The sequence below is a fragment of the Synchiropus splendidus genome, chromosome 19 (assembly GCF_027744825.2).
Source record: "Synchiropus splendidus isolate RoL2022-P1 chromosome 19, RoL_Sspl_1.0, whole genome shotgun sequence".
Lineage (NCBI taxonomy): Eukaryota > Metazoa > Chordata > Actinopteri > Syngnathiformes > Callionymidae > Synchiropus > Synchiropus splendidus.
Window position 1 is genome coordinate 8512037 of NC_071352.1, and position 21884 is coordinate 8533920.

The 21884-nt window shown below is 44.8% G+C and overlaps 1 protein-coding gene across 4 annotated transcripts; it reads left to right on the plus strand.

The window, feature by feature from the left end:
- Position 1: 1 nt before the first annotated feature.
- Positions 2-21731, plus strand: dnm2a (dynamin 2a). 4 transcript variants are annotated; one of them, XM_053850868.1, is made up of 21 exons: positions 2-609; positions 7564-7637; positions 7834-7983; positions 8119-8322; positions 8542-8640; positions 8716-8876; positions 8956-9098; positions 9163-9298; positions 9387-9454; positions 10641-10779; positions 11633-11719; positions 11824-11894; positions 13317-13368; positions 14030-14041; positions 15235-15345; positions 17999-18108; positions 18192-18303; positions 18375-18536; positions 18881-19104; positions 19172-19435; positions 19538-21458. In XM_053850868.1, exons 1-21 carry the CDS (start codon positions 449-451, stop codon positions 19608-19610), a joined length of 2613 nt encoding a protein of 870 aa, XP_053706843.1. In that variant the 5' UTR covers positions 2-448; the 3' UTR covers positions 19611-21458. The 4 variants fall into 4 exon arrangements, with proteins under 4 accessions (XP_053706843.1, XP_053706842.1, XP_053706841.1 ...); XM_053850867.1 differs by lacking the exons at positions 10641-10779; positions 19538-21458 and adding exons at positions 10057-10195; positions 21487-21731 and having other exon boundaries at positions 8-609; XM_053850865.1 differs by lacking the exon at positions 10641-10779 and adding an exon at positions 10057-10195 and having other exon boundaries at positions 10-609; positions 19538-21456.
- Positions 21732-21884: the final 153 nt, after the last annotated feature.

Genomic DNA, 21884 nt, shown 5'->3' on the forward strand with positions numbered 1-21884 from the left:
GCGACCTTTGATTGACGCACCGCTGTCACCAATGAAGATGTAGCGATTTGTCGCGAGCGAAACACACGCCTTTATTGTATCCAATCAAGTCTCTGTATTTTCTGAGAGACGGATTCCTCCGCAAATAGGCTGGCGGTAATTTCCGACAGGAGGTGGGTCTTTACTCGCCGGTTTCGGTCAGATGTCGTTCCCCTGACCGGATGGCGTTTGGTCAGAAGGAAGTTTTGTTTTTGCGAGTTTACCGTCAGCTAAAACCCACAGACGGGATTTAGTTACATGTTTTTAAATATCGCGGAATGATAGCAGGTCTGTCTGTGTAGCTAGCAGCCACTCGACCCCGCGCAGTTTGAGCGGCTTTAGCTTTTTAACCGGAGAAACCCGAGAGCACCTTGCTGCTAAGCTAACGCTAGCGTCGTCTGAGCGCTGAGCTCTCCCAGCTGAAGAAGCCATGGGGAACCGGGGCATGGAAGACCTGATTCCCCTCATAAACAAGCTTCAAGATGCTTTCAGCTCAATTGGTCAGAGTTGCAATTTGGACCTTCCGCAGATTGCCGTGGTCGGCGGGCAAAGCGCCGGGAAAAGCTCTGTGTTGGAAAATTTTGTTGGCAGGTGAGACTCGTCTTCTGATGTTAAGAACCGGCTTGAATTTAAAATGCACAAATGTATCCTGCTGTTTGGAGTTGAAATGCCTAGTTGCTGTAGCCTGAATGCAAAGTTCCTTCCTATTCAAAACAGTGGCGGCTATGCATCATTGTTTGACGTAGGCAAACATGGAATGGTTGTTCTCTTTTCCCTTTTATAGAAACCCTTTGACGCAAGTTCAAGTTGTTTTCCCGTCACATTATGACTTCACAACGCTTAATATTTTACTTGCTCTGCCCCCTCTTGGGTTGCAGTGTATTCTAATGAAGCAAGCATGCAAGTCGCTCAGTGAACAATCCCCCTTAATATTTGAACAGTAGTGTTCTGACTGCTATTTGATGAAGACGTCATTTCCCTGTGACTATAACCAAGAGACCATCCGTCCCCAAACAAATTTACATTTTTAACCACACCCATCCAGGTCGTTTGGTGCACTTCGGTTGTGTATCACTTGTTGTTGTATCACTTGGGCTTGTCATTTTTAATGCTACTTGTATTAAACTGATGCTGGTCTTTGCAAAAACATGCAAGTTAAGGTCTACAGCTGTCACGTGTTGCTTTCCGCTTTTGCAACTGTTTTTGGTATTCAAGGAAGTAGACTTCTGCATTCTGTGTTAGGTAAGGTGAGAGCAGTCGTGCAGGAAGATCCTCTTGTCCACTCCCACAGCCCAACCTTAACATAAAAAGACAAAACTAGCCTTCCTCTAGAGCAGCTTGCTTAGCAGGTTTTCCCTCCACAGAGAGGCTGTTTGTGTGGAACCCTCAGAGGGAATGCACTATCACATATATGAAGGCGGTGGTGTGTTTTGGAGATGGCATGCAGACACCCAGTTCATTGACTTGAGCCTGTCGAAACTGCTGATGGGCAAGAACAGACTTGCAGCCTACACAGACAACAGACAACACTTGACTGATATAAGAGCTAAGTTAAAATCGCAAGGTTTTCAAGTTTAATCCGTGGTCATTGTTACTGCATTGAAGCTAAGTCATGTCATTTGCAACACATAGCCATGTAAATCAGCCCTCATGGAACAATGGTTTTTGCCAAACACAAGAATCGTTCTCACAGTTTGTTGGCTAGTTTTACTTTTTGAAAGCGATATACATTTTCACACAGTCATTACTCTTGCTTGAACAAAAATAAGATGAATACTGTTGGTCTATTTGGTTCCTCTAAGTAAGGTGGTTTCGTAGAGTCATGACACTTCCTGTCTGTCATGTAAAGAATACCCTAACAGCGACAACCTTGAAACCTATGTGGTTTTTCACCGTGCGACAAACTGTCTGCAACATTCTACTGATGAATAACACCAATGCAAGGTTTTCTTGCACACATTTTTTTTCAACCTAAACTGTGAGTTAAATTTTGCACACACTTTGTTTAGTTACAAGTACTGATCAGCCATGACAAGTATCAAAGTCTTGACGCAGAGGACAAAAAAATAAAAATTTGGGTTTCTGGTACAGGTTGTTGGTTGTTCCCAACCTGCTGTGGTCAGTTCTCAATGCCAGGTTAAGTGATGACTAATTGTGCCATGACTAATAGCTGTATTGTACTGCTAATGTGCGTTTTATGGATTACAAATTAACAACAGTGAGACAACGGTGTTCTGTTTTTTTTAAAAACTTCCCTTTTCATAGCACAAACTGAACATATCGGTACAGATAAAAAGTTTTGGCCATGCCTTTTACAGCGTTAACATGTAATAAGATTATGTATTAAATGTCTTACTCATTCTGTATCCTTTACAATTACATTAGTACCTTTGTTTTCTAACGTCCCGGACTTTTTGTTCCAACAAAAATTTCGAGATTTTTTTGCTTTGGATTTCAAATGAAAGTCCAGAACTCGAACGGCCTCGAAAAAGCCAGAAATACCATAACATGTGCGGACCGATCAGCTGACCCACGACGCGCTTTGTTATTGTGTATAACGCAGCCTCTGTATGCAGACGTGTCCCGTTAGCTACATTTACTGGCTGTTTTTTCTTCATATTGAGGTGTAAAACCTTCCCGTTCTCTTTCCGCTTTCTCGCTCTCCACCTCTGAGGCTGGAGCGTGCACTCCAGGGTTTGATGTCCTGTTGTGGGCTGGAGCTGGGACAGGGATGAGGCGAGTCTGGGACAGAGCGTGACTTGGTTTATGACTTTGTCACAGCCAAACTGCACAGAAGCGCACATTCAGAGCTGGACACGCACCGGGCACCTCTTCACTTCTGGAGAGACGTCACTCACTCGGCAACCCCTCCCACATGCAGCGGCCACACACATAGAGGAACAGCGCACCTGCAGCAGACACTCTACATTCACTCCTACAAAAGCCTATTTTAAGGAACGCATTATTTCTTTTTCCATTCATTGTAATGGGAAAAATTGATTCAGATTTCAAACAAATCGCTTCTCGAACGGCCGTCTGGAACGGATTGTGGTCGAGAACTGAGGTACCACTCTATATGGTAATCAGGTTGTTATGGTAAATGAAATCATAAATGCGACAATATCAGTGATGGCGGTCGTTTAGATTACCTCAAGTAAATCTGCATCTGAAAGCATGACTGTTATGCACTTACAGCAGAAGACGTTTGAGCATTAACAAGCAGTCTACCTGAAGCCGCTTACTCACTCCACTGGCAAACAGCAGGACTCAGGCGTGGTCTGCCCGTGCTGCAATGACTCATTGTTGATCTAAGAGCTTGTTTGAGCTTTGGATCAGACGCTAACTCTGAACCCTATCCTTCATCACTTACATGACGTTTTGTGATGTAAGGTCAAGGATCGGGAAATCCCCCTCTGGTGGCGAAACGTTTGAACTAAGAACATTGAACTGCTTCACTTGTCTGCGAGTGTTTTTGTTTCCCTTTTCTCTGCTGAGGTAAACGGTCTGTGTGAAAGCCTGGCTCATCCCTATGTCCCCAGGCAAGCGAATAATCCCTTTCCTCTGTGGCTCTACGACAATAGAATCTGGGTTATATTTTGTACTTGCTTTTCAGAACATGCATGCAAGCCATTATGTACTTTTCTTGATGATCTTATTATCTGGAATTAAGCTGTGCAAATCCCATAATAGCATTCACACTTGAAATAGACTTCCACAAACACAAAGTGTTATTTATACACTGGTTTATAAAGGTCACTCATGCATGCTGTAGTAAATAGCAAATTTCCAACATATATTTAGTGGGTACCTGAAGGAGCGCAAGAAACTTGCGTATCCACATTTGGTTTCAAGGTCCTGTTAGTTATGGATATATTCATTCATGATGGATTCATTCAAGTCTCTTCAAGTTAATAAAGGTGGAAAATGCAGTTCTTTCTCTAACTTAAACAACTGCACTCAGAAATCTGACATGTTTTAGTAATAGCTGATTCCCATTCCAAATGTGTGGGGGGAAAAAGTTTATTAGTTTTTCTTCAGGGTCTAGTTGAAAATTATTTATGATCACTCGAAGATTGTGTCTTGTCAAGATATTAACAAAGAATTGCGTTGTGTAAATGTGTGTAGTCAGTACACAGGTTGTATTGTAACTCCACCCAACTTCAGTAGCTATTTCAGAGCTAGATTCTTAGATCTGTTTTCCCACAGACGGCAACACTGGCAACTGTTCACCACGGCTTCGTCATTTGTTTTAAAAAGTAACAAATTCGTTGGTCTCAAACTTTTGACACACTCTATCTATGTGACCCCATTTCTTCAACTATAATGGTGTTGTACCCTGTCTTCCTCCTACAATCTCCTATTATCAGCAAATAGCTTTCTTGGTCTGTATTATATTGTCTATATATATATGAAAACACCTTACTTTGCTTATATTTTTAATCAATTCATGTTGTTATATCAACATAGATTTTTAGTTATACTGTCAAAAATGTTGTTTTTTGTAACAGAATTATCTTGCCAAAACAAAACACAACCCTACAGTGTTGCAAAGTCTGCCTTTGTGACTGACGCACAGAGCGAAGTACTCCATATCTAAATCTGCACACTGTCTGGGTGGAGGTAATTATTATATCTGTTACCATCTGTGAGAACCATGCTGTATTGAGATAACCGACTATGTTGAGAGGCTTTCTAGGTTTGCGAGTGGTTCCTCTCCGTGCCCACGGACATGGACTGTGGTGTGGGAAAGTGGAGAGCCATAATTATATGTGTAGCGTCACATCAGAAGCTCATGGAAAAGCCTGAACATACCGCAAACACATTTTGCTAAATACCACCCTCAGAGAGCTGCAGGTTGACGTTCCCCCCATTCCTTTCCGGTGAATGTTTGACAACAAAACATGGGCTTTAGAAATGAGAAATAACAAGATCTGTTGAAGGTTTTTGAGTTTCTCAGTAGTTGTTTCTGCTGGGGACATCCAGATCTGGAAGACGGGGATGTTTTATCTCCCTTGCTTTTCTTTTTTTTTCTGAAGGCAAAATGAGAGGCTCACAGTCGGATGCTCTTTGCTGGGACATTCATAATGCATGAAATGATACACAATCTGCTCAGCCTCGTCTATCATTTACAACACATCAATAATGGAATATTGGCCTTTTGCTGCTTTTCAATAACTCTCCCTCCAGTTGTATTGGTAAGGATTATCTAGTTCAAGAAAAACTGGTTCCTAAGTATTTCTCCTCATGTTTGTTCTAGAGTTTGTGTTTTTGGCTCTTCTTTTCCCACTGACACAGTGTCTGCCTGCAAGTTCAGTGAGAGTGATCTATTACTTACACACATTAATAAGTTAACACCAGCTTGAGCAGAAATCAATTTCTCCATACCATTTAATTTTCAATGATTTTTGCTTGAACGCAAGGCCTTTTGTTCCACGCTCTGTGCATGACATGGCATCAGTGCTAAACCACTGACATGAAGCTTTTCTGCTGAAGTCAGAAAGGCCCAGAATGTTCCAATTGATGGTGGCATTCCACTAGCAGGTGGCCACTCTTTATTTCCCTTTAACTGGACAGAAATAACTTTGGAACTGCATTGCCGTTGTTTTTATTTAAGTACAACACATAAACTGAAAGGCTTTGAAATTGTCATGGCAAGATGTGAGCGCAAAAAAAGTGTAGGAGAATTTACATAGAATTTATTTGAGACCTTTTATTTTGCTTTATAATGATCAAAATGTCATCATTAGAGAGAAGGCCTCCCATTTGCTGTCCTGAAAGTTCAATTTCTTTGGCAGCAAATGTTAGCAGTTGTCTGTCACAGTGGGCTACGCACACAGCCTGACAAGCTGTTCAGGATGTCTCCTGCCTTCCCCCCAAATGACAGCTGGGATTGGCTCCAGAAAACCTCAACCCTGGTGCACCAGGGTCAGTGCATTGTACTGAGTCAGAGATTCCGTTCTGTCGCGACTTGTTGCTTCATTTTTTTTACTGTGGCATTATGACACATTTAGTGCTTTTGCCTCCATGTAGATGGAACCTATGTGTTTCGGTATTAGCCTGTGTGACTGAAGCAGACTGTGCGTGGCTCTCTGACCAGGGTGGATGGTATGCTCCACCCTGCTGCACAAGGTTATTAGTACCAGATGTAGGTCTGTTTGCAGACTTGCTCACTTACAGGAGGAGCCTCAGCTGACTGCTGACAAAGAGTCTTTAGACATTCCTCAGGTTCCCTATCACTTTAAGAGAATCAACCATGTCAGCAATGACAGACATGGTATTGTGTTTTAGGTCGTCTGACTCACAGTATTCACTTTAGTCATTGTAATCTCGTTCTTTGTTTTAAGCCAAAACAAACACTCAACTGTATAATGTGCCATGACGTCATGTCACATTGCAAAATTTGCATAACAAATGAAGGCTGATATTTATGCGGGGATGTTATTATGGAACGAAAACTAAATGTCGGTCGGCTAATAGTTCAGAGTTCAGAGTGACAAGGTTTATCTGAACATCAGTGGTGCGTGGATTGTGCAAAGTGCATTCAGCAATTTGAGGTCTTCATCATCCTCCACTGTTTGCCTACTTGGCAACAATGCACTAAATATTTATCTTTGTAACTCAAAAGAAGCATTACTAGTTGGAGCATGTCATGCAAATTTCTCACAGAAAGGACACAATGTGCCATTGATTATAAGGAAAACACATTTTTGAGTTTGGTCCCATTGGAAGACCCAAGGTCTCTAGAGAGAGGGACAAAAAACAAAAGTCGAGGGAGGAGAAGAAGACAGTGACAGCAGACTACAATGGAGGGAAGCCATGTGAAGTGGTTGAGATGGCGACATTGAGGTTGCCATTGGTGTTACAAGGCACGACAAGCTCAGGAGGGACAGCTTTTGGAAGGTGACACTCAGATGGTTTGGACTCATGCAAAGAGAGACAATAGAAGTGGATATGTAGTTAAGGCAAAGATGTAGCGTCCCAACAAGGTTCATTGTTTCTGCAGACAACGACATGGAGATGATAGGCATTTCTCTGGGTTGTGTTGTTGAGGGGCAAATGCCCAAAGGAAAAGACAATGGAGGTGAATGCTTTTGGAGACTTGTATGTTTTTTTATTTAGTCAATGGAACAATTTGTTTTTAAGCTGTTTGGATTTCAGGAATCTCCTTGTTATAGCATGACCAGCTGGAACTGAAGCAGCTAAGCTAAGGTATGACCATATTGTGATTTCATTAGTGTTGTGGGTTTTTTTTTTCCTCCATCCCTCTGTGCCCCCGACGAGATGCGCATTGAATTGCTGTCTGATGCTCTAATCATGAGTCACATTTGACTTGTTGTGAGGCGTGAAATTCCCCTGTGCCCATCAATTTAGCGGAGGCCACACTGTGGGAAAATGGACATTGAGTCTAATGAATAATTGAACATTCTGCCTGTCTCTTTCACTTTTCTTCCTGATGTCTCTCTGTTGGTTACCCAGCCCTGTTTCACCCGACATGACATTCCTCACTTTGGTGTTTATTTGATTCTCGCCATCTCTCGCTCTCAGGGACTTTCTTCCTCGAGGATCAGGCATTGTAACCCGCAGACCTCTCATTTTGCAGCTGGTCAACAATAAAGCAGGTGAGTGTGCCGGGTCCGCTCACAGTCTCGTCTGTCTCCTTTCATCAGTGCCCTGCAAATGGCCTCACTGTCTTTGCGCCTGAAGCAAGGTTCGCTTTCATCCGTCTACCACCTTCATCTCTTTAATTTAACTCTTCTCTTGTCTCTCTCTTGCCCATCCCAATTTGCCTGGATGTCACTCCGTCCCCGAGTGTAGAATATGCTGAATTCCTGCACTGCAAACAAAAGAAGTTTGTGGACTTTGACGAAGTACGGGCGGAAATCGAGGCAGAGACTGACAGGATCACAGGCTCCAACAAAGGCATCTCTCCCATCCCAATAAACCTGAGGGTCTATTCACCACATGGTAAACTACAAATCATACCATTCATGACCATGAAAATGCTTTTGTTCACATGTGTCTCCCTGTGTCATCAGCAGAGTGAAACATGTATATTAATAAAAAATATCTCTTTACATGGTCACCGTCTCCGTGAGTCAGTCCTCAATCTGACTCTGATTGATCTCCCGGGAATGACAAAGGTTGCTGTCGGAGATCAACCAATAGATATCGAGCACCAGATCAGGGACATGCTGCTGCAGTTCATTACCAAGGAGAGCTGTCTGATTCTGGCCGTCACGCCTGCCAACACTGACCTGGCCAACTCTGATGCCCTGAAGATTGCCAAGGAGGTGGATCCTCAAGGTAAACAATGCTTTTTGTGCCCGACAACATAAAGTTTGGTGTTTATCGAGCAGGTGCTTTTTTATGATCCCTGGTTTGATAATGTCAAAATATCAGCTATTTTTGTAAAAGCAGGAAGTCATTACTTTGATGAATCACAGTACTTTTTTTAGTCACTTGACCACAATAGAGACTGTAATTTTCTACCTCTTGGACTCGGGGGGACTTGTTCTCTGCCAGGTCTGAGAACCATTGGTGTGATTACAAAACTGGACCTAATGGATGAAGGCACAGATGCAAAGGACATCCTCGAAAATAAGCTGTTGCCGCTCCGCCGAGGTAAGAGTTGGCGCCCACGTTCGTATTTGGAGCTGAATATTCTTGCCCCTAAGTGATTCTTCATTCGTTGTGTAGGCTACATTGGTGTGGTGAATCGCAGTCAAAAAGACATTGATGGCAGAAAGGACATCCGAGCTGCTCTTGCTGCGGAGAGAAAGTTTTTTCTGTCTCACCCAGCATACAGACATATAGCAGAGCGAATGGGAACCCCACATCTACAGAAAACTCTCAACCAGGTCTGTTGTTGGGTTTCTCCCTGAAGTGTTTCAGCGCCGATTCTCACTCTTTTTTTTTTTCTTTATTTTTTATCTGTAGCAATTGACCAACCACATCAGGGACACCCTGCCTGGACTACGCAGCAAGCTACAGAGCCAGCTTCTCTCCCTGGAAAAGGAGGTGGAGGAGTATAAGAACTTTCGTCCTGATGACCCCACACGCAAGACCAAAGCCTTGCTGCAGTGAGTGTGTCTCCAAATGTTGGATGCCTTTGAGAATTCGGTTTAACTCGATCTCATCTCTCAGAATGGTCCAACAGTTTGGCGTGGACTTTGAGAAATGCATCGAGGGCTCCGGCGACCAGGTGGACACCAACGAACTGTCAGGCGGTGCCAAAATCAACCGCATTTTCCATGAACGTTTCCCATTTGAGCTTGTTAAGGTTTGTAGCACGCTCAGTGGTGCATCACCGCCTCTCTTTGTGACTGTGATGTTTTATGGAGTCTGTGTTTCTCCCTCTGTTCTTTTAGATTGTGTTTGATGAGAAGGAGCTGAGGAGGGAAATCAGTCATGCAATCAAGAACGTTCACGGAATCAGGCAAGTGACAGAGTCATTGCAAATGACTATGTCCCCCTGCTGTTTGTTTTATCTGTGTCATTCCGATTCCTTCAACTGCATTAATGCTGCGTACGCAGATGATGCTTTAGCTTAAGAAATGGAGGCTTTATTGGAGCTCCTGCTGCCTTTTTATCAACACAATGTCATATGAACGTGTCTTTTTCCCAACATAATTATTTGCTCTTATTAGCTCTGTCTGCCTGGTTCCTCTTGATGTTTAAGTTGTTTTCCTTATGTTCCTCCTCACTGTGTGTAAACCATGTTATTTTGCCACTCATCCTGCTTGTATTCAGAATTGTTTTTTTTTAATAATATTAAGGACATTATTGTTCAAATATTGAATATATTTTGAGGTGCATTTGAGTCTGTTTGAAGCCAAATTTAATATTCTAATCTCATTCAGAACGTAAGTCACTGTAAGACATCAAATACTGACATCTAAAAACATGTTTTCTAATCACCTTAGAGCTCATCTCAGTCATCCGTTTCTGTCAGTTATGTGCTGCAAGTTTTTCCGCCCTCATGTCTGTTAACGTTCCATCTGTCTGCCACCTCTCCCCTGTCTCCCTGTCCACCTCCAGAACGGGGCTGTTCACTCCCGACCTGGCGTTCGAGGCCATCGTGAAAAAGCAGATTGTAAAGCTGAAAACTCCTTGTCTCAAATGTATCGATCTGGTCATTCAGGAGTTAATCAACACAGTCAGGCAGTGCACAAATAAGGTACTGCAGGAGTCCCAGCATCTCCCCATCCAGCTACATCACAGGGATTAGGTGTCTGTGGCTGAGGTTGCACTCACTCAGGCTGTACCCTCGAGTTTGTTGTGAACCCAGCCCACTGAGCCCTGTGTATAGGTGGTGGTGATATGTTTTGTAGTGTGATGTGTCTGTTCATCTGTGGCTCCTCTCGGACAAGCTGAAGGTCTCACTGCTTAACCATAAAAGACAAGTTGGAGTGGGCTCATGCAAGCTCACTGCGACCAACCATCTGCGAGCACGTGAACACCTTTGGCTTGTCCTGCTGCTCTCTTATAGGCTTCTAGAAATCACTAACTTACTGAATCCTTTTTTTCCTTCTTTCTCCTGTCTGTCACTTTCTTTCGGAATACTTTTCTGTCCTTTTCTCCGCTGCCACGGCAAAATGCAATCTAACCGCATGAACACTCAGAACGGGGCTCTTCACCCCCGACTTGGCTTTCGAAGCAATAGTCAAAAAGCAGATCCTCAAACTCAAAGAGCCGAGCCTCAAATGCGTGGACCTCGTGGTGTCCGAACTCACCGCACTCGTCATGAAGTGTGCCGTCAAGGTAACCATGGACACACCTGCGCCCGCGATATCGGGAACATAGCTCGACACCCATTCCAGCAATGCAGCATGCTAACCACTGTATCATAAAGTCGTCATTACACGCGAGATCTCAAGGTTGGAATGAAAGATCGAAGTACGTTTTCACAGTTTCACCTTCATCTTTTTTTTTCTGTTGCTGCTTGATTTTCACATTATTATACTGGTAATATAGATATTACCAGGTGACTCAGGTTACTTCACCTCAACGTGAGTCATGTCTCTCTGCAGCTACAGCAAGACACAAGCAAAATGGCAGGAAATGGTGTCTTGCTTGTTGCAGGGCCTCCTGTGAGAGTGAATGACCTTGTTTATAGTTTAATAGATAACGTCATGCTGGGAAGGGCCAAACCATTTTCAAGGTGGTTTCCGTCATCAGAGTGCAGTAGGGCAAAGGTGCATGTTCATTGAGTCATTATAGCGTTACTGCCATCTTCTGGACAGATAACTCTCTGTTCACCTGAAAAAAAAATCCATCAGTTCATGTAAAAAATGACATAAATCTATCCGCACATCTATTTTGCTCATCTCTTATTATTTTATGTTGTAAATCTCTTTATTGTAGATGCTGTAAATTTCTCATTTCTTTCCAATAATAATAACCTTGTGTTTGTCTTTACGTGCAGCGAACTGTAAATATGGCGCTGAACTGTCACTTGACTCTCTTTTCCCCTTTGTCTTTGTTCTCATCTTATTTTCAATTCTGACTCGTGTTTCTCTGGTAAACGTTGGTAAGTCCAACTAGGTGTAAAGTCACGTGTTGACGTCCTTGACTTTGGTCGGCACTGCAGTGGTCTTCTGCTCTTGTCTCGTAGCTCAACTCCTACCCCAGACTTAGAGAGGAAACGGAGCGCATCGTGACGACCTACGTCCGGGAAAGAGAGGGGAAGACGAAGGACCAGGTCTGTGAACTGTCTTCAGTAACTATTATGTTATCACTGTTTTCAAGTTGACCTCTTACATATGTTGAAAGATTGACCTGACCCATGTTGAATTTCTCATGAAGGTTTTGCTGCTGATCGACATCGAGCTGGCTTACATCAACACCAACCATGAGGACTTCATCGGCTTTGCCAAGTACGTGCTCTTCCTCCTCTGGGCTATGGTTTCTAGCGCATCGTCCCGCCTGCTACCGACTGTCATGACAAAACAGACAGGCAAAACATGCGCATTTCCAAAGAGCCCTTTCATAGTTCAGCGACCATTACACACTGAATTTGCTTGTGGCTTCTTCACGTATTTACCTTACATGAATGAACCCTATCAAAGCCATTGCTTCTAATTAGTCGGGTATTGGACGCGGCCGAGCATCGCTGAATAAGCGTGCCAATTAGCCTCCCCCCACATCAGAGCATGTCTCTCTCTGTGGACCAGCCGATGCCACCATCAAGGTTGGAGTAATTAGCCGTGTTTTCTATTTGCATGCAGTAATATCACTTCCTCACCACATAATTCATGCTTGGTTGCTTGACAGACCAGACTTCCTGTCCTCCACAGTCTCTGGGAATATTCTGCCGGCTGACAGCAGAGTCTCATTATATTTGACTGGAGTGACGTCCAGCTGCTGGTGTACAAACACCCCGCATCTGCCATTGTTTTGTCCGATCTACAGGCAACACCCACACTTGCAAATCTTGGCTGAGACTCTATGTCCACACTGGATATCGTCTAGGAATACTCATTGAATAGATAAATGGGGAGGGACTTTTCTTAAAATTTAGTGTTGGATCTTCATCTGGGTTAATTGTTTCCCAAAATAGCAAGGAAAGTCGTGACCAGAACTGGCTCTCGACCATTGGAGAGGTTTTGTTTGTGAGCTCTCTGCTTGGAAGATGGTGTTCTAAAAGGAGAGCCAGTGATCCCAGAAGGTTGCCAGGTGTTTTTGCATAGGAAAACTGAAAAGTGAATTCAGGTCTTCTCATGTGGCTGTGTTCTGAAGGAGTCTTGCAATACTTCATGTAACAACTGCACGGCGCTGAAGGGGTGATTCCTCTGTGTTTGGCTTTGTTGTGGTCTCATATCGTAACAAGAAACCCCAGTGTGTGTGTGTGTTTGGTGCTTCAGTGAAGGGTTGGCCTTGCACCTGCATGGCGCGTGGATTTCCATCAAATGTTGCCGGCGGGTCAGGGCTGTTTAACGCTTCTTATGACATCACTTTCAGTCTTGACCACAGAAGGCTGGATGATGGTAGCCTCCAAGGGTACGGCAACAACAGGTGGGCTGACGTTGTTAGGGCTGTTTCTGTGCGAGAGACGGTTCATCTTAAACTGACACTCATTACTGAGAAGTTGTTGCGGTTACATTCTTGTTCCAAGGCTGCACTGAAATTATTTATTCATTTGCTACCTCTTAAAATGACGTATTTGTTGTGGCAGCCATTTTTCTCTGTCTAATATGGTGTCAGTTTTGTGGCAGGTGCCCTTTCTTTTGACCTCATTGCTGGTGGAAAAGCCATGAAATACCCTGACAATTGTGCTCATAGTTGGTTTTGTTTGACAGTGCCCAGCAGCGGAGCACAGCTGCAAACAAGAAGAGAGTGATACCAAATCAGGTGCGTATCCAAAGTGCCGGGCATTTCACTGAAGTGCCACTTAATCTCCTGTGACTGATGGCTCCCTTAAGCAGCATATTAATCTGGTCAAATAACCTGTGATCAAGTTGTCTCAGTGTGTGTAACCTTTAACTGTGTGACACTGTTAGCTCCAGTCTTCCACACCGTGGATTTGTCCTGCTTGAGTTCTAAACCTCAGCAGAGCTGCTCCAGTTAGTGGTACCGCCTGCTTGTCTGCTTCACAGCGATGGCTTCCATGGCTGTTTGCATGTAACAAAGGCATGCTGTTGTACTGCAAACGTATTAATCCGAATGATGTAAATGAGCATTAACTCAACTCCTATTTGAAATTCAGTACGTGCATGGACCTGGCACCTTCCAGCTGAGCAACAAATGTGAAATAACCAAATTGTGGAAAATGTCAAGTAATTCTAATTGCATGTACTTCTCTTGCTCTCTTTTCTCTCTCTCTGTCACTCTTTTTTTTTATCTTCTGCTGTGTGGATTCTTTGTCATCCCCTCTGTTTCCTCTGTTCTTCATCCATCCTTTCTTTTCTGGGTCCTCTCATCCCTCCTCCTCTCTTCTGTCCTTTTTTCTTTTGGCTATGACTTTACACTTTCCCCTCTGCTATTATTTCCCCATCTTTTCATGTAACTGCAGGGTGAAATTCTGGTAAGTACCCCCTCCCCTAGCCATTAACCGCACCTTGCCGGGGGGGCAGCAACGCGTAGGCCAAACAGACGGACTGAAGCCAAGAGTGATTTACAGTGGACTCTCTAAGGGTCTCTCCCCAACTCTGTAATGAGTTCTTGTGCACTTCTGCAGCTCAACATTCTCGGGGAGCTCCATGGGGAGAAGGTAGAGCTTTTGACGTCACACCGTCTCCAGTAATTTGGAACTGTGGCTGAGATACTGCAGTAATTTTGGTTTTCCAGACGTAATTGTCTCTAATTTTTAGAGTATATATATATATTTTTGACTAACGTTTGTGGCTCGTAAATTCAAAGTTTGTAATTGTTCTGACGCTAGTTGACACCGAACTAGCTGTACAGGTGCTGGTTCCGGAATCAGTTCTTGTCGTTAGGTCAGCGCCGCTGCTGCCACCTGGTGCTCGGTGACGTAACAGTTTGCCTTGTGAGAATCCCTCTAAAATGTAGTGGCATTTAAAAATTCTAATTAATTTCATGAAACATGACTGGACACCTATTAGGGACTGTTCAAAACTGCTCAGTTATATATGAACACATTTTTAAATAGTCATTTTTTTGTTTATCCTTATACACCACCATTAATTCCACTCGAACTGAAACTTGTTACTGGAAAGTTTCAGCTTTTTTTTTTTCCAAGGCAAACTAAACGTTGACTATCACTACCAACTTTACCAAACTGCTGTTTACTTCACTGGAGAGAATATTATGACTCGTGTTTAAAAAATAAACACCTATTCAATGAGCCATTTGGCTCTCATTAGATTTTAATACGATGAAATGCTTTGAACTTGGTTTTACTAACCGATCCTTTCCTGCTCTAACCAGACATTTTTGCGACCGTTTCCCAAACGGCTAACCCCACTAACATCTCTTTTACCATTAGCTGTCTACTGCCGTCAACTATCGACCAGGATGTTTGATATCTACATGGTGCTTTATATCTATTTGCTACACTCATGTTTCACTCATCACCTCTTGGTTACTCCATTCTCAAATCGGCTACAACATCACACTTACATCTCTGATTCACTGTCGAGCTCAATAAAATGAGAAACGTTGAGAAGTCACAGTGTTGGAGCGATATTTTCTTTCATCATCCTGTCACACTTCTCTCTCTATTGCTCTCGTCTCTCTCCCTCATCCTCTGCTGTGCAGGTGATCCGGAAAGGCTGGCTAACCATCAACATCAGCATCATGAAAGGAGGATCAAAGGAGTACTGGTTCGTCCTCACGGCAGAGTCTCTCTCCTGGTACAAGAACGAGGAGGTGAGGCTTTTATTTTGACTCAGATAGGACATTAGTGTGCGAAATCAGGTCAGCACTGGTGAAAAAAATAGTTTGAAAAGTGTCTTATGTTGAGGGCGGTAACAGTTGTTTCCGTCTCCGCATGAACGACCCCTGAGGAAGGCTGGTCATCTAGTTCAGTAAAATTAATGGCTATTTCTTCGTGTTCCGAATCTCATGCTCGGACCGGCTTCTGTTGCTAAAAGCCTGCTGCAGAGGAACCTGCGGTCTCACTTTCATGAGCCTGGAAATCTCCCCGTGCTCCATCAGGTGCTGGCATATTTAATGCTGCATTTTCTCGTGCATGAGCTGCAGGATACAAACTTTACTTTGCAAACTTTAGAAGCTCCATAGCAGACATGCTGTTGCAGAGCGAGGCATCACAACCAGCGGAGGTTTCACGCACGATCCGTTGTTGTGATCAGCAATGATGGGTAGTGATCGACATTCACAGATCACGCTGAGATCGGTCGCTCATGATTCGTGAACGATTGATCAGAGCATCCATAGTTTAAACATGTTCTTCACACCGATAAATTCAAGCTCATTTAATTATTTTCCTTGTTACTGTTGTATGAACATAGAATGTGTCGACAAGTACTTTGTATTAAGCACTGATGTGATACAGCTGCATCAAATGGACATATAGCCTAATTTCCACACTATAAGCTATTATTATGAGGCGACTAATATATGGATTTTTACAGGCTAAAGAGCGTCATGATGTGAAAATATTGAGCCTTGTCACATGAAACCGAAGACATCACAGGCGTTTTATTGACTTTATAGTGCTCAAAATGCCCACAGAGTCGGTCTCCTGGAGGACCATAGAGGAGAAGCAGCAGCTGAGACCGGCTGTGGTGTCGGAACTTGGTACACGGGCGAAAACAGCACATTTTTAATGTCAACAAAAGAGGAGTTCATGATCCAAGTTCATAACATTGCCCAATTTGTTTCATGAGTCGGTCTGGCTGCACCCTGTTTTCAAAGCTAGTTTAGAAGTGGTCCTCATGCATTTTTAAGCACCACTAACCTGTCTACAGTGCAGACTTGTGTATGAACAAGATCTACTTTTCATTTTTAAATGTGGTGGGTGTAGCTAATATGTCGTAGTAGTCCGGAAGTTATGGTGATGAGTTGAATATTAATAGTAGTTTCAAAGAAGCTTAACAGCTCATGAAAATGTTTGATCATCTGGCAAATACTTTGCAAGTATCAGGTGCAGTGCATTATGGGAGCTGCATAATGAAGAGTGGAGCAGGTTTGTAGCAGATCATAAAAGTGATGTGTGAGACGTCATAAAGAGTGTGACCTGGTTGCAGTGAGACTGGTGCTGTAGCCTCAATATACTGAGGTTACAGGGCATGTAAGGGCAGTGTCATGTCTCTTGTGGCGGCATCAGCGGCGCTTGTTCCAGTCCGGCCTAACCAATGTGCAGACTACTGTTCAGCTGCGGCTGGAGGAACAGGTAGTCTGAACACTGGGCAGGCTGGGTGGTGAGGAGGACCTGTAGGAGGAAGGACCGGGAGGTCATTGTGGCTCCATGTTGCTACAGAAGGACAGAGAGCACAGAGAGTAAACATTAGCCAAACATCACACAGCAGTGCTGATAACACCTCATTTCATCCCATTCATGCTCCAGTTTTTGACATTTTTATCCCTTTAAAAGTGGAACAATATTTACTGTATTTGGAGTTTAAAAAACAAATAATTTACTTTTACTAAGTTGACGACAAAAACTCCAACAAATTACGGCGTTTCATTTGTCTGTGACTTAAAGTTATAGTTGCTTTTACTTACGCTTCTGTTTTCCCAATAAATCCGTCATGGTTGACAAATTAAAAATAAGAAGAATCCGGATCAAAAACGGCCCTGGAGAGGTGCGTCTCCAGCGACCCACTGTCGATGACTTGTTTCTGAGTCCATCCAAGCGGAAAAGAGAGAAAGAGAGCGGCGAGATGTTGGAGGCAAAGTGACGTGGCAGGCGGGCTGAAACGTTCCAGCCGGGCTCTGACTTTGGAATTTGCAGGAAATCGTACTAGGTTACGGGGGGCGAGGGAGGGGGAGGGACGGAGGGGCGGGGTGGTTGTGTGTTCAAGTGTGCGCGTGATTAGACGCCGGTTAAAATGGGAGTTGTACGTTCGGGCGACGGATGGCCAGAGTCGAGGGTCAGGGTCTGTCGTGTCGTGCGTTGACGTGATGTTTGTGCCGGCGGGAGTGATGTAACGGTGGGGTCCACACCACAGCGAGGGAGAGTGGATATAAGCGCTTCCAGATGTCTCTGCTCAGCGCGCAAGCCTGGCACCCCCTCCTCCAGCACCTCCCCCCATGCTCCTCCCTTTCTTCCCTTCTGGTGGTCACTGACTGAACGGAAGTCCGGTCATCTTCAGTGGCTTTGTTGTGTCACCATCACCTGTCCCCTGCTTGTTAAGATGAGTTCTCGGATTCCTGCTTCACCTGAGTGTTTCCTTTTGTTGTCGACAGCTTATTGTTCAATTTAAAGCTTCAGATGTGATATTACAGCAAGTGCCCATACACCTTCCTGTATATGTGTTGTTTGCTATAAACATATTCCCGCACAACACAGCTGTCTAGACACTGACGTGTTTTAGTGACATACTTTTTCACTTTCCAGGAAAAAGAGAAGAAGTACATGCTCCCTCTGGACAACCTGAAGATCCGAGATGTAGAGAAGGGCTTCATGTCGACGAAGCATATTTTTGCAATCTTCAACACAGAACAGAGGTCGGTGGCGGTGGCGGTGCCCAGAGCCCGCGCAGGAACCTTGTCTCTCGCTCTCATGTGACTTAAAAGAACGAATTCTTCAGGAACGTGTACAAGGATCTTCGTCAGATCGAGCTGGCCTGCGACTCTCAGGACGACGTGGACAGCTGGAAAGCTTCGTTCCTCAGGGCAGGAGTGTATCCAGAGTCAGACCAGGTGCGCGGCAGGGACTTTGCTCACATCGATGTGTGACAGGCCCCCATCATTTGACGTCTTCTGTTTCGCAGACGGAGAATGAAGAAGCTCCCCCGGACACCTTCTCCATGGACCCGCAGTTGGAGCGGCAGGTGGAAACGATCCGCAATCTGGTGGACTCGTACACCGGCATCGTCAACAGATCGGTCATCGACATCGTGCCCAAAGCCATCATGCATCTCATGATCAATAATGTGAGTCGGGTGAAGGCGCTTTGGAAGGTTTGTGGCTTGGTGTGTGACAGGTGGCGCCATGGCAGCCGCAGTTCATCGCTTTTTACAACCACATTTGAACCATCTTTGTTTGTGCTGCTCTGTGTATCACCTAAAACATCCCTTTCATGGTCCATGTTGTAGAGAATGGATGATGCTGTTTGTTGCCTACTATTATACTTAAATCCTTCAAAAAGCAAGACGTCGTCTCGTGCTCTGCTTATTTCTGTTTGTCCATCGCGCATAGGTGATACAGGAAGTAGGTCTGTCAGACACCAACAGAGAGAAGTGTGTCGTGGTTGCCTGACACATGTTGGTGTTTCCAGGCGAAAGACTTCATCCACTCGGACCTGCTGGCGTACCTCTACTCCTCCGGGGACCAGAACGCCCTCATGGAGGAGTCGGCCGACCAGGCCCAGCGGCGGGACGAGATGCTGCGCATGTATCACGCCCTGAAGGAGGCGCTGCACATCATCGGCGACATCAGCGCCAACACCATCACCACCCCGGTGCCCCCACCGGTCAACGACACGTGGATCCAGGAGGCCAGGTTGGTCCTTCACCACACGTCAGAAGATTCTACTTCCGCGAGCTTCACTTTTCCATCTGCCCCACAGTCCGACCCCACAGCGCAGGCCACCCCCGTCCTCGGTGCCGCCTCCCACCAGACCACCTGCCGCCCGGGGTCCGACGCCCGGGCCACCATTAAACCCCACTCCTGCCTTCGGAGCGCCTCTCAATCCTTCTCCAGCCTTCGGCGCTCCTCCCATCCCCTCTCGTCCGGGTGCACCCGTCAGTGCCTTCAACAGCACCCAGGACCCCTTCAGTGCCCCCCCTCAGATCCCCTCCAGGCCAGCGCGAGTGCCCCCGGGAGTACCCAGGTACGGCCTCCACTTCTTACCCCTGCTTCTCTCCTCCTCTTTCCTCTCTTGGGTTTAGTGGTTTCTCCTGACTCTCTCCTTGATCTTCTCTCCTTGTTGCAGCCGAAGACCCCCTGGTGCTCCCTCCCACCGGCCCACCATTATCCGCCCTGCCGAGCCCTCTTTGCTAGACTAGACCAGCGGCCCAGCCGATCCCATATATCATGTGTGTTTCTGCGAACGTGTGTACTTGCACATGGTAGGCTGAGGGGCTCACGGCTAGGAGGAGACCCATCATACGCATTATAATCCCAGCAGAGGGTGGACGCTCTTCTCACTTAAATTCCCAAACGTCTCTGTTGAAATTGAGGGTCTAACACTACGTTACTCGATATGTAAGTTATTAAACTCGTTCCTGCTCCAGTGCTTTTAACACCGATTATTGACCAACCTGAGTGCGCTTTTTTTTAACAATGTGAAATAAATAAAAGATAATATGAAATCAGGCCGCGCCGAACACGGAGCAGCTACATTTACGTCATGAAGGCCAACATTTTAGACACTTATTTTCTGCTGCCCAGTATTAAACACCCTTGTACATATCTGGCCAGGCAGCTCCAGTAATGACCGCGATTCAGTCCCGTAGCAGATGACTGGACCCTATTTATGACCCGGGCGTTCAGTTCTGACCTCCACCCATATATGCCAGAGTCCAGCATCCCAACACCAGGGGCACTGCTCCTCCTACTCTTTGGTTGCTTCGACAAGGCGTTTGAAGAAATGAATCTTTTGAGCTGTTTCTTGATCGAGTTGGTGGTGGGTGTAAAGCGCCTCCTGTCCTGGGGAACTCCCAGGGCAGGAGGCGCTTTCCAAAAAATGCGGTGCTTCTCTGCAGGTCTGACCTCGTGACACTCTCAAAATATTTTGATATGTAGCACGAGTGTCACGAGTCCAGAGTCGCAGCGGCCCAGACTGTAAATACAAACTCTGTAATAAGGTTGTGGGATATCTGCTGTTACCCCGATTGACCCCTGGCTCTCCCTCCTTCTGTTAAGTGCCTCTGTAGCAATGAATCCATCTGAATAAAGTGATTGAGAGAAAGCGAATAAAGAGGTGTCCTGTACAAACGAGGGACTGGCTCTGGTGGTTGGTGTCTCCTTGTGTTGTGTTTGAGCCTTCCTCTCTCCTGTCTCCTTCATCACCCTTGACCCCTAGTTCAGCCCTGCAGACCACTAGCATCGTAGCTCCTGCCTTAAAAGTGAAAAACAACGAAAACTGCTTTGTTTATATCGAGCGGTTTTCATTCACTGTCTAATACGTTTAAGACTACACAACTACACTATCTGCAGTTCCATCCTGTCTCATCTAGTCAGCGCTGGGTTTGTGGCGAACCTCAGTGCTTTCAGAAGTTAAAGATAAGATAAATCTGTGGTTCTATGTTTGAATGTTTATCATGAATGTTCAAGTGGTGGAAGATTTTTAAAAGCTTAAAACACAAGAAATATAGGCGCTACAATTGTGCTAATGTAACGGGACGTTGATAGCTATTCTTTTTATTATTTTTTGTATCAGATTTAACGTTGGTAACAAATATTTGGGAACATAAATACGCCCCAAAAGCACGTTTCAGATCAAAGTCTGAATCTTATAGTGCAGGAAGAACGTCACAATTGCATCTGAAGACATCAAGATCAGATGTACCAACTTGCATTTTCACGTAAAAGATCATATGTTCGTTATATGGCGTAAGGCACATGACTTATTTAATAATGATTATACGTGGTGGTGAACAGATGAAGCTGTATTATGCTTTGTCGCCACTAGATGGCCGCCGTTGAATTCGGTGTGACTGCGCCTGCGCGGCCAAGTTGGTTGAGAAACTTTTCCCGGAAGTGAGCATCAGGAAACAGTTTAGCCTGATACAGTCTGAAAACCAGAGCTTGTTGTTTTCTGACATGAAATCTTGATGTGATCCCGACAGCAGAAGCTCAGCCACTTACGTCTATTGTTGAAGCCTGAAAACTCTTGAGAGATTATATTGAGATTGACGTTTGAGATCCTTCTGTTGACAGACGTCCACCTCCTCGACGGAACCAGTGGTGACCATGAAGTGGACCCGGCTGGACCTCAGTGGCCTCAAGAGCACAACTAAAGACAAATGTTTTTTTTTTAAATACTGCCTTTACAGTGGCTGCGGTGGGCAGCCAGGTTAAACATGCCGGGAATCCGGTTTCAGATCAGATTAAATCTCAACAATTATTGTCTCAGCGATGTATCTGTACCAAACTCTGAATCCAATGCCAAATAAAGAAAAGGACAACAACAGGTATTTGATTTTCAGTGCGTCACCCTCCTCTTATGTATGTCTACAATGAGTCTAACCTTGTGTTTGGTCCCAGACGTGTGTGTGATCCTCAACTCACTGCGCGGATGATAAAGTTACACTGAGAAAATGAAGGTTTAAATGAGC